The sequence below is a fragment of the Manis javanica genome, unplaced genomic scaffold, assembly GCF_040802235.1.
Source record: "Manis javanica isolate MJ-LG unplaced genomic scaffold, MJ_LKY HiC_scaffold_25, whole genome shotgun sequence".
NCBI classification, from domain to species: domain Eukaryota; kingdom Metazoa; phylum Chordata; class Mammalia; order Pholidota; family Manidae; genus Manis; species Manis javanica.
In genome coordinates, this window is record NW_027332171.1 from 685,354 (window position 1) to 698,299 (window position 12,946).

The 12,946-nt window shown below is 39.4% G+C and overlaps 1 protein-coding gene and 1 long non-coding RNA gene across 2 annotated transcripts; both read right to left on the bottom strand.

Annotated features, from left to right (window-relative positions):
• Nucleotides 1-730: 730 nt before the first annotated feature.
• LOC108384725 (membrane-spanning 4-domains subfamily A member 3-like) lies at nucleotides 731-7,093 on the bottom strand. Its single transcript, XM_073228341.1, has 5 exons — nucleotides 7,079-7,093; nucleotides 5,531-5,653; nucleotides 3,099-3,257; nucleotides 1,734-1,828; nucleotides 731-1,224 (listed from the first exon to the last, which is right to left on the bottom strand). The coding sequence occupies exons 1-5, from the start codon at nucleotides 7,091-7,093 to the stop codon at nucleotides 1,179-1,181; spliced, it is 438 nt and encodes a 145-aa protein (XP_073084442.1). The 3' UTR covers nucleotides 731-1,178.
• A 974-nt stretch (nucleotides 7,094-8,067) lies between these two features.
• Nucleotides 8,068-12,367, bottom strand: LOC140847609 (uncharacterized). The gene is made up of 3 exons (XR_012127648.1): nucleotides 12,266-12,367; nucleotides 8,867-9,053; nucleotides 8,068-8,199 (listed from the first exon to the last, which is right to left on the bottom strand). It is a non-coding gene; the product is annotated as an uncharacterized lncRNA (long non-coding RNA).
• Nucleotides 12,368-12,946: the final 579 nt, after the last annotated feature.

A 12,946-nucleotide genomic window follows, 5' to 3' on the forward strand; every position in this document is an offset into this window, starting at 1 on the left:
TAGTAAACAAGAGTGTGAAAGAATCTTGTCTCTGTGGTCAACAAGGAGCTAAGAATAATTTACAGGGATGAACTATGGACATTGTGGAGACTCAGTTTAGTATCAAGAGAGCAAAATTAACTTACAAATTAGAAATACAGGAATTTCAGTAGTTGAATTATAAACCCCAAACCAGATGTATCAGACGGAGCTTTAACAAAATCACCACCTTGAAAAGACAGTCGCTGACGTCACAGGAGGGTGTAGAAGGGGCCACCACAGAGGCGGGAGGGGCCGCCATCCTCCCTGCACACGGGACATGTCCCTCCTTAGCCTCACCTGCTGCAGTAAGACCAGCAGTGTCAGCATCAGCAGGCAGGGGGGGTGCCCCTCACATTTACTGTGCCTCTACTTACCCCTCATGACACCTGAGGAGGAGGTTGTCATTATTATACCCATTACATCTAAGTCAGAGGTTAATTAACTTGCTCAAATTCACACAGGCAATGTGGCAGTATCAGTATCTAAACTCAGATCTGTGAGATTCCTGAGCCCTCATTCTCTCCTTCTCTCTTCTACTTCTCACTATCCTTTGAAGAAAAAAAAATGTCCTGCTCTAAAACCCCAAATCTAGATCATCATTATGAAGAAGGGCGCACATGAATCTCAGGAGCTGATTGGAATAAAACCTCTGAGGCTTGATCTTCTTACCACAGATACAGTCAAAATGTATCTTAATGATAATGGTGAATTTTTATTTGACAGATTTTGCAATGCTGATGTCAGCTAAAGTCCAGAAGCATTTTTCTGTAATGAAAAAAAATCTGACCCATTTTCTTTCTCAGTGGGTAGTAAAAGTTGCATTGAAGAGAGAACACACGGGTCAGGGCTTGTTCGGTCTGCCTTCTTTAAGTTTTATAAAGCAGTGGAGAAGGTGGTTAAGAAGCAAGAGAACTGATTTGCAAAACAGACTTGGAGTGTGATACAGAAGTTACAAAACCAATAATGCCTAAAGAAGGATGTTTGTCTTCCAAATCAGGACACACCGGTGGGATCATAGTTAGAGGAGAAAGGATTGAGTAAAATGTCCCAGTTTCTCATGCCCTGAGAGTAGGACTGCATTTCATGGGCTCATGGGCTCCTGAGTTCTTGGATGGAGCTGCGACCTATTGCAGATCCGAGGTTGAATTTCCTTGCTTTCAGATGATACCCCTGAATATCCTGGCTTGACGGAGCCAAAATACCCTGTTAAATAAAACAACATCAATTTCCAAGATTAGCACTGATCCCTTCCTATTTTCATCATGATCACCACTAATAATATTCATTTGGTGATTCTTACTGTGGCAAAGTATTATATACATAGTCCTCAGAGCAAACATCAGAAGAGAATGAAAATATTCTCATTTTACAGTAAAATTACCTACAATTTTAAATTACCTACAAAGTTCATGATTTTTTATGAGTATACAAGTAGGAAGTGACAACTTACAAGAAAATAATTAAACTCAATTCTCTCTGTATAAAAATATATGCTCTTAGATATTAAATACACTGTGTCCTCTTGTGTTTTCACACCAGAATTCTTCTCCAGTCTTCATTTCATCATTCACACTTATACTATCTTGAATTCCAGAAATTTCACGAATCATTACCATAGAAAAAAATTTTTTTTACAATTATAAGGGTCAGAAACAACCTCAAAACCTAGAGAGAGGCTCAGTGTGAATTGTTAGTCATTTAAACAGACTCACCTGTGCAGTAAAGTTGGTGCCAGCCATGTGGTTGCTGTAGAGATAGTTACGCAGAATTCCAACAAAGTAAAGATCAGCATTAGAGACAGCAGGCCCTAGGGGATAAGATGCCTTATATCAGACCCAGTGCAAATTCAGAGGAAAAAATGTCACCAGGAAACTGAACTAAAATATCTCCTCTCCATAAAATGAGCAAAGTGAACCATAAATTAGGTTGAAGATACAGATACAGACCAACACTTCATAAGAGACACAATGTCAATCTAAAAACATGGAAACATTGTCCATGGAGAGAATGACGCATTGTATTTCTCTATCAACCCATGTGAAGTAATCATGTGGGAAGAAGCTATAGAAGCAAAATTCTGATCCTTACACTAACATGTACTAATTTGAGTAACAGTAAACTAAGGAGATGTGTAGGCAGTTCAGGAAAATGGAAAAAAATGACCCCTCACTATTTCATTAGTGGTATATTGTATGGTGCTTGAGCATTTAAATATCCCTGGAAATGAAAAGACTGAACTGAGATATTAAACACAAATTCACTACACTGGTGATCCTTCCCTTATCACTGAGGCTCCTTGAAGAAGCAAACACAAAATGGCTCTGGAAGAAAAAACCCCAAATCCAGGGAAACATCAGAGCCATATAAATATAAACTAAGACAGTTAAAAATACAGTAAAGAAATGAGGACAGCAGCTTCCATGAGCAGTGTCAGCAAACAGAAGGGTGAGGAGGGAGTCAGTAAGAACAGCTCAAATCATCGTGGAGAAAGTGGACAAGGTTAAAGGAAGATATTAATTACTAAGCTGATGTCAGAAGAGGGAGAATTCCTATACACACAACAACAAAAATAATCTGGAAAGGTTATTGAAGATCTTCCCTTTGAAAATCACACACTCAAATAAATTCAAAATTGAAGTCATTCCAAACTTCAGTGAATCATTACTTGAAAATCCCAGAACACAGAAAAGTTATAAATCTCCCTTATTAATTTTATTAAGCAAGATGTGAAATAAAATCTTAAAAAATTGAATCTCTTTTGGGAGTGTAATAGTGGCAGGAGTAGTAGCAATATTAATAATAATGTAACACAATATTTCAATATATTAACTTATTTAATCCTTACACCGACCCTGTGAGCTTGGTTCTATACCCTCCTCATTTCAAAGATGAGAAACCCAGAGAAGTTATCTAATTTGCCCTTCAGCACAGAGCTAACAAGTGGCAAAGCCAAGAATCAAATCCATGCACCACGGCACTTGATATATTATTTTCTGTATACTTTGAATTGTTTGAAATATTTTATAATTAAACATAATTTTTAAACATATAATAAAATACAATTTTCAAAAACATACGTTGTTTGAGGTGCCCATGTAACGGCATAACTCTGGCGATCCTGACAACGGGCAATTCTTCAACCACTCATTAGTAAGGAATAAATTTACTGAGAGCAAAACAACCCCAACTAGTGTGATTACAGCACTGATAAGGTACCTTCCAATTTTGACTTCTACCTAAAAAAGAACAAGAATTTTAAATTACTACAGGCAGTACATACTTCATCTTTGGCTAAAATTCATTTTAATAAATACCAAGTGAAGGTTGTTTCCACACCCACAATATCCCAGATGCTGGGCCAACATCAATGAACAAAGATCCCACCCCTGTGGAGCTTACATTCCAGGAGCAAAGATAAAGGAAACAACTCAGCACACTAATGGGTAAATTGTACATATTTTGAAGGTGATCAAGTACTATGGATAATGAGTGGGGTGAGGAGGATCTGGGAATAAATCAGGGAGAGGAGGGGAGGCCTGAGACATTAAATAGGAATGACATGTGGGGAGAGTCAGGGAAGAGCTGGGGGACTCCACATCTGGGAGAAGTTATTGTCACAAAACTAAGTTCAGAGCCCCGAGGCCAGAGTGTTCAGGGGTGTCCCAGGGAAGCGGGGGTAAGGTGGCTGGAGGGCAGGGACCAGTATTAGGAAGTGAGGCTGCAGAGTGAGCAGGGGGCCTGGCGGGTCACGGGAAGGACTGTGGTTCTCACTCTGAGGAGAATGTAGAGCCCCTAGAGGACTTTGAGCAAAGGGGCGACACACTTAGATTTATGTCTTTAAGGGAAACACTCTGATGGCTCAATGAGACTAGGTTAAGAGAGGACCAGGGATGGAAACAAGCAGAAAGACAGTGGTAGACTGGATGAGGGGCTATGAGCACAAAGATGATGAAGGTCAGACTCAGATTCAGCTTGAACATAGTGCCAACCAGATCTGCTGAGAAATTGGATTCAAGATTGTCAAAGAAGAATCAGGGGTAACTCGAAGGGTTTTGGCCTGGAATCTGGAAGGACAGAGCTCCCATCAGCTGACATGGGGAAGACAAGAGACTGGAGAAGGCCTGAGGAAGAAGATTGGGAGTAGAGCTTTGGACTTTTTAAAACTCTAAGTGGAAGCAATTCGATATGCCCATCTCATGCTACGGAGAGAGACCTAGGATGCTATTTATTCATTTGTTTATTTCAGGGCTGCGGGCCTACAGATGTCATTTGAAGCCATGAGAATGAATGAGCTCACCAAAGGAGCATGCAGAGCAGCTGACAAAGTCTGAGTTGGGGGCACCAGAACATTGAAAGACCAGAGAGAAGAAGAAGGAAATGAGGTTGAGGAGGAGAAACTAAAAAGACAGGATGAAAACCAGCCAATCTTGGTGTTCTGGGAGGCAAGTGAAGAAATTACTGGAAGGAGGTAGAAGTGACCAGATGTGTGCTAACAGCAGCTCGTGGGTCAAGGTAAATGAGGATGGACAGCTGACCTCTGTGTTCCAATGTGTAAGTCTTCAGTGACCTTAAAGAAAGATACAGAGGAGTGATAGGAGAGAAAGCCTTATTGGGGTGTGTTTAGTCAAACCTGGGTAGACAGGAATCAGAGATGGGGTATAGATAATTTCTTATGGAGTTTAGCAGCAGAAGGGAAAATCCCTGGTGCCTTTAGCCAGCAGGAGAAAATAAGGTCAAGATAGTTTTTCCTTTTGAGAGTATAAGTGGATGCTTATAGGCTAATTTAAAAGATGTATTAGAAAGAGAATGGGAGTGATGCAAAAAGGAATGGAGTCTGGTATTTATTAGGTCTGGCTTTGATGAGAATCACAGAGAGGTCCCTGTGGTAAGAGGTGAGAATGGAAAAATAAATATTGGAACAAATCTAGTTCATAAGTAGATGTTATAGCAGGGGTCTGAAAATTCTGTTCAATGCCTTGAGTTTCTCAGAATAGGAATCAATATCATCAACAGAGAGCAAAGATGTGAGAAAAATAATTTGTGTGTGAGGATAGATTATAAAGTGAAATACCCATCTAGGAAGGAGGGGAGTGAATAAACTCGTAGTATAAGTGGGTAGGTGATTTAGAGAGCACACGTAACAGAGACTTAGTAATTGTTTAATGAATCACTAAAGGGATAGAATGTTTGGCTTTCCATGTGGAACTAGTGGTGGGAGGGTGTACACTCAAAATAATTAGAACTGGTCAAATTTAACAACACATAAAAATCAAGATGCCTTTTGCTAAGCTTCAGATTCAGCAAATACTCAGTAATCATCCACTAATCATTTTCACAATCTCTATGGTTCTTGATCTCTACCACCTGAATGCCTTGGAAAAGAAAATTAATTTTCTTGTGATTATATGAGATTCAATGTCTCAGATGGATTCACCAACATCCACTCTCCTTTTAATGGATACCTTATTTTTACACCTATGATCATAGAAAAAGAGGACTGCCATCTTACCAATAATCTTTCAGGGATTCTTCCAGCTTCAATGGATGAGGATCCTGTAAAAATAAACTGTTGGAAATAGAAAATGAAGCAAATAAAGGAATAATAAGTCTCAATGGTTTTTCTTGGTCCTCCCTTGGTTAACAGACATCTAGCAACAGATATAAACAAAACTTGTTTTTTAAATTCATATCCTAACACACAAAATTGTACTCAATGTACTCATCATTTTATATAAATAAAATTTTCAATTAGCTCAAATATTGAGTAAGTTTATGATATTTTCATTTTGTTTTATGTCTGGCTTTTTGCAGGTTTATGTGAATGTGCACACTTTAAAAACATAAAATACATATACTTAATATAATATAATTATTTTACTTATATTTATATTAAATGTAAATAAAATGGACTTATACTTATACCTATATTTAATATCATTCCGACATTCTTACCCTAGCTTTAGTTAAAGGTTTGATTCGTTGGAATAGATGTTCTAAAAGAACTTTTACAATTCTAAATGTCTATATCAACATATCCACTAATTTTTAAATTATTATTTTAATATGTTATTCTTTCCATGATGCAAATTTTGATAAACTGAATTCTCTACATGTTCACAGTGTTCTCAAAACTTCATTCTGTTTTTTAACTCATAAAATTCAAAACAATTTATCACACCACCATATGGTTTATGAAAAAAGTTGCCCAAATCATGGAGACCAAAGGCTTGCTACATAAAATTCAACTATTGAATTCTGGCTAAACAAGAAGGAACAGGCTTTGAATCTATTTCAAATAGCAAAGAGGTTACCACCGGAAGTTCCAGAGTCACAGTAGCTTCACAGTTAAGAGCACATGCTCTGTGTGAATGTCCCATCCTCAGCTCATATTTATTCTAAGCCATATTATCAAACCCTCTTTGCCTAGAGACATGGGTATGCCCATGTTAATATTACTTGCTTTATAGCTGTATGGAGATAAATTGAAATAATATATAGAAGGGACTTAGATACGTGTCCAGCATAAAGTACTCAAATTATTAATCATAGCTAAGGTTTTGATGTAATTTTTTTAATTTAATTCCACAGTGACCCCAAGAGAAGATCTTCAGATTATTTCTACCACCTTGGTGAGGAATCTGAAGGAAGAGATTTCAAATATCTTTCCCAAACTCATACTGTTAGTAAGGATTAATCAGAGAAATATTGGGCAAACAGGGGGAATCCCAGAGTGAGAATACAGCAGGGTGTGCATCAGAGGAAAGGGGTGAGATGAGGGTATCCTTGGAGGTCAGGCCAGCCGTGAAGGCTTTGTGCCGTGTCCTGGACCTTAGACTTTGCTCAGTAGGAGATACAGAGCCAGAGAGAAGGTTCCAGCAAAGGGAATCCAATGGCCAGATTGGAATCTTTGTACTGAGGATAATAAACTCTGGCTCCCTGTCCATGAGTCTTTTTTTGAAAAATTGACCTTACTTCCTGAGAAAAGAAGAGTTTATTAATTGAATAATTGAAACACTTCATTATTCCCTTTTCTACAATATGGAGATTTTCCATTTACGTAGTCAGGATTCATCATGCGGAGTTCATATGTACACCAGTTTTCTAGAAAAATTCAGAATCTAATTATTCCCTCAAAATGATATTAACTCCCTAAAGATTTCAGAAATGTTAAATACAAATTACATGATTTGGACTGTATCCAGAAAAAAGAATATAATCTTTGTCAGAATATGAAATCATATTTGGGCCAATAGATTTTGGCCAAATTAAGAACAATTTCTTTTTAAAGGAGATCTGAAGGTCAGTCACTTTGGAAAAACAAAAGCATGAATAAATTAGAGGAAGACATTACAGATTTCTTTCTTCTTCATTTGACAATGTTCTATTCTCTATTTTCAACTAAATTTTTCCATCTTAGATTTCAGGATAGCAATTTTGTTTTTATGTTTTGTCCAAGACTCAACATGTATAAATTCTCAAAGTTCTATCTAATAACAGACTAAATAGGAAAAAAAAAGTGACTGATCAACAAATAGTTCCTATTAACCACTTTTTACAAAATTAACCTTCAGGTGAATTATAGTGAAATGACAAAGCACAATAAATACATTTTAAAAATCATCTAGATCCAAATCCCACTTTTACAGATAGCATTTCACCCCAAATAGGGAAAATTACTCCTCTGATTATCAGACAGTAATGAACAGGAGACTCTCTTATCTCCCAGACCAAGTCTCTCTTGGTTGCACCACAAGACAATTCACCAATACTCATTCTTCATTCAGTCTTCTCTGCATAAATAAATTTAGTATATAGTTATTAAGAAATGTTTGGGAATTAGTTTGTACTCAGCAAATGTGATTTCTTTGAATCAGAAAGAATGGCACTTTGTTCTTAAAACCTGTTTGTGTCAAGATTTATAAATCAAACATGCAGTATGCAACCTTGAAATATCCTAAGAACAGCATTTTAATGGTCAGGCACTTTCCCAGCAGTGGTAACTAAGAAATGCTCTATGTTCAGGGGAACTGGAATACTCACAGACAAAGGGCCCCATATCGGGTAGCCTGAGTAGAAGGTAAAGAAAGAGAAGTACCCGAAGAAATCAAATATGCCTTGCATGGAACCCAGAAAAACACCCAGAACCAGAATTATTGCTCCACTCAGGATCTCGATGGCCTGTGAGAAGGGGAAATAAAAAGCACAATGGTCACAAACTAGTGGACATTGAAGAAGAGACCATTTTAATTTTTCTCAGAAAGGAGCTCTCAGTGCTTGAAATGGTGGAATACTCAAGCCTAAATTAATGGGACAAGAGCTTCCCTGGGAGGTTTTGTCTCATGCTGCTCCCACCAATTCCATGGCTGCCCCTCATCTCACCTCCCCGGACTTCTGTCCATTCTCACCAACTCCCTTCAGAAGTGGCAGAAGCGGAAGGGAGATCAGGCTGATAACACAGATTGAGTCAAACTATCTCCCACATGCTCTGGAGCCATAGTATGATGGAGGCAGGCTGGCAGTGACCAGCATTCCACTCACCGTTCCCTTGACCCAATTTCTTAATTAAAATGTGGAATGTGAGTTCCTAGAGCTCAGCCTCCTGAGGTGCATGGTCCAATTGGAGTCCATTCTCCAGTGTTACATGATAGGATGTTTTCTACCATGAGATTATGCCTCTGCATTTCTACCCATGGGTCTATAAGATGCCCCATTCGTTTTTTAAGAGAGCTATGTTACAGACTCAGTGATGAGTGACTCAGAAATTCCTCCTTATGGTCATAAACAAGGTTTCTACATGACATTTTCTCCCATCTTGAACCAAATATTTAACCAGGAGCTGACTTACCCCAAAGACTAGGAGTTTCTCCTCTAATCCAAGAGTTACATAGGTCATTTGGTGTTGTTAATGAAATTCATAGATGAGAAATACAAAGCTTTGATGTTTTTCCTTTTATCATCAGCTAATAATATATCTTCAGTGCAACAAAAGGGCTCGATTCTTCCCATACATCAAAATTACTCTCCATAAGGGCCTGGGGTAGAATAATGAGGAATTTTTCATTGTTTAATTCCATTTTGTCTTGGAGTAGCAGACATCTTTGAATCACTGTAGTAGGCCTGGGTGCTTCACTTCACTTTGGAACAGTAAAGACTAAACCTATTCAAACAGTAAACATATTTGTCCTCGCAACTAATCTATGTAACAATATTATCATACCCATTCTAAAGATGAGAAAACTGAGACATAGAGAGGTTGAATAACTTACCCAAATTTAAACAGCTAAGAAGTGACTTCAGATTCTATTAGAGACGTTGTATTATAAGGTCTAACATTTTGTAGCCATTATACCATATAGTGTTGTATAGAAGATGTCTTTCTGGGTAACAATACAGCACAGTGCAAATAGTTTAAGTGCTATAGAATAGCCAATTTCAAATTCAAATTAGTCCACATACTAGCTTATGATCTAGCAAAGAGAACCTCAGTTTTCACTTCTGTAAATCATTTTAATTTCACATGAACATTGCAAGGGGCAACTTTGATAATGTATGAAGTCCCTAACCTGATAAACAGTTGGTAAATGTTTGCTTTTAACTTTACTCTGCCTTGTGTCAAAGAGGAATTGGAGTATTGTATGTAAGTGTCACCAAACAACCACCTCAATCATTACAGCTAAACAATATGTATCATTAAAATATACACAGTATGTTTACTCTTAAACACTATAGCTCCCTGGTGTGCAGAGTCCTCCAAGAGAAGATGATTATGAAATGTGTTACATGCTTTTTCAAATGTTGAGGTGGATGGTATGAGATTAACCAGAAGCCCATTAAATACTGCTGAATTCTCCCAAGACTATTAATTTTGAGTTTAGAATACTATCTTAATTCCTACATTCTCTTGGAAATTATATGGCAGATCCATTTTTTAAATAACTTTACTCACTTTGGCAAAAGAAATCCATGCCACTTCCTTTGAAGATAATGTTTGTTTTCCCAGTTCTATATTGCCAGGGTGTAAATATGACGCATATTTAATCAGTAAAACACTATGAAGGTGAAGGGCAGAACACATTCTCACTTTATCACATAGACAACTGCTATTTAATTCCTAATAAAAGTTCCCTACTGTTGATCTTAAAAATAAAACTGTCAGTTAATTTATCAGTAAAAATGGGTTTATTCATAATAGTAGAAAACTGTAGTTCAGGACAAGCAGACTTTGAGAAACAACAGGCATGTCCAGGGAACAAAGCAGAGAAAAACTCTTTTACAGGAGAAAGGGCAGAGCTGGAGAGCGTTCTTTAAAAATACATAGTCCTGAAGGAAACCGGAGTTTCAAGTACAGTGGATGCTCACTGCCTGAGCTGAGAGAGTCTCTCATTGGCTGGGCCGGTGCCCGGGAGGAGGAGACAGCCCCTCCTCCTGCTGGTGGGAAAGCGGTGTGAGAAGCAGTTAGTGTCCTGCAAGGTCCAGCCCTTCCCTCTGGGGCGCAACTGACAGACCAGAAGGGCCTGAGAGCTCCCCCTGCTGGCCTCCTGAAGCCATTTCAGTGACGATTTACAATTCATTTTCACTCTGTCAATATGGATTTTTATGCTAACATTTAGGTACATGCTCCATTTAAACAGTGAGAAGTGGGAAATGAATAGGATCCCTTACATTCCATTCTCAATACTAAAAATGAGGAAATATCAAAACATTTACAACAAATTCTATTTTCATGAAGGCCTAATGGAATTCTGATCAACACGCACAATTACAAGATGGTCAAAAGCAGAATAATCTCCTTTAAATCCCATTTTCCATATTGAGCATCACCTTGCAAAGCCCAGGCTTAAAATCCATTCTTTGGAAACTATGTCCATATTTTAGATAAAACATCTAATGTGCTGGGATGTATGAAATGTGGGAACATTGCTCCTTCAAGATCAGTAATTACTCGCCTGCCTCCCCAGCTTCCTTCCTCACCCCTCCCTGTCTCAGAGCTCAGTCCAGCCTTGTTTCATTTCTCTGAATCCTCCCAAGGGTCAAGTTCCCAAAAGTCTTGAGCCCTTCCCAGCGCTATTCTCTCCTGAAGCCCCTTTCCCCTCAAGCTCCACTGAGATAACTTGTGCTTTATCCCAGACTTGATCTCAGCCCACAGGTCCCACTTCCATGAAGGACCTTTGCTCAGTCCCCACCAGGCTGGATGAGGCCCCCTTAGTGGCCCTCAGGTCGCCCTCCACTTCCCTTTTCCTGCCACTTACCACTCTGAGCCTCGCTGACTGGATGCCCATCTGCACCTCGCTGTCTCTCACTGTAGTAACACCGGTCCCTGGCTCAGTGACTGTCATATGTGGGGTACTCAGTGAATACACACTTAATAAATAAGTTATTGAACTTTTAGTCCAGCCTGATGTAGCCATGCCTCACGGATAATAATGGGAAATGTGTTTGCAAGCATGGAGCTTCTCATACAGAGAAACACCAGAGCAGTTACGGGAGGAAGACATCTATTCTAACTACATTATTTAGCTTTTTCAAAAAATCATAGCCATTAGGGAGAATTTTTAGCCTTCAGGTAAATAAAATATGTTCTATAATTTGGTCAACTTAGCTTTTTTTAATGGGAGGAATGCAGATTTCCTAAGAAGGCACTACTGAGTTCATCTATCCAGCTTTTAGTGTGTGTCAGGCATTGTTCTAGTGTTTCAATCAGATTAACCCACTTTAGCTCCCACAACATCTATATGAATGGGTTCTACTGTTAAGATCCTTTCTTTCCATTTTACAGATGATGAAGCAGAACATCAGAGGAGTTAAGTAACTTTTCCGGGGCCACACAGGCAGCGATTTGAGGATTAGGGATCAGAACCTGGTAATCTGGTTCCAGGATGTCCTTACTGTCCCTCTGAGCCCATGAAGAACTCACTTACCCACCCCATGTCCTAGGGATGTCCACACCATTCCTCATTACCAGACCTGGCAGCCAAATGGAGACAGCAGCTTAGATTTAATAAGTGTAAGCTGTGTATGTGTGTGTCCATGTCCACGTTACCCAAAGAAATAACTATATAATTACATCTAGCATTTTTACCAACAGCCAGATTCTAAGGGGAAGCAATGCTCATAGCTAATGTCGCATATCCCTACATAGCAACCAAGAGGAACAGTTTGCAAATGGCCTCAGTGACCCACTGGGAGGCACCTCTAACAGACAATAAAGGGGGCTTTCTGTGCAAAGGGAATTTACCCTGTTTACCTTGCAGGCTTCAGGCCTTGAAGTCTTCTTTCCTCTCAAGCCCCCTTGTTTTGAGTAAGAGACACCAGTAATGACCATGAGTGTCTTCAGGAAACAGCAGCCTCTTCTCACTGAGGTCTGCAGTATCATTTCCCAATGCAGCACATTGGATGAGTGAGCAAAAATGCTCCCCTGGTGGCCTGGACAGTGATAACCACACGTGCCTCTGAGGCCTCAGATATCCCCGGGCTTCCAGAAGGCTGAGCGCTGATTAGGAGACTGGCATCGGGAGGGAGATCCAACTGCCCCTGAGACATTGCTAGAGCAAACACATTGGTTGTGGAGTTGTGGACAAGACATACAGGGTCAGACACCAGGACCCAAGAACAGAAAATATGGGCAGAGGGGTGGAAAGGGTCTGTGCTGGATGGAGCAGAGGCAGAGGTGGACTAAAATGATGATGGCAAAAGTATTTGCATCGCAAACGGAGTACTCAGGAAGAGACAGTCTGACAGTGAGAGCTTGATTCTTATTGAGAAAAAATTCTCAAACAAGTCTGACAAACGTAGGTGAGGAAGGAATTCATTAAAGTGAGAGCAGTAGGGAATGGCAGCAGCCCTGCAGGCAGCAGAGAACAAGGACGAGCAGAGGGAAGGAAGGGAAGTTCACTGAATCCCTGCTCGGCACAGGGCAGATCCTTGG

Bases quoted from the DNA above. Each gene is read 5' to 3' on its own strand.
- LOC108384725 (XM_073228341.1), bottom strand. The intron at 3,258-5,530 runs GTAAGATGGCAG...GTTCTTTTTTAG, and splicing joins GAATCCCTGAAAGATTATTG to GTAGAAGTCAAAATTGGAAG. The intron at 1,225-1,733 runs GTGAGTCTGTTT...TTTATTTAACAG, and splicing joins GCACCAACTTTACTGCACAG to GGTATTTTGGCTCCGTCAAG.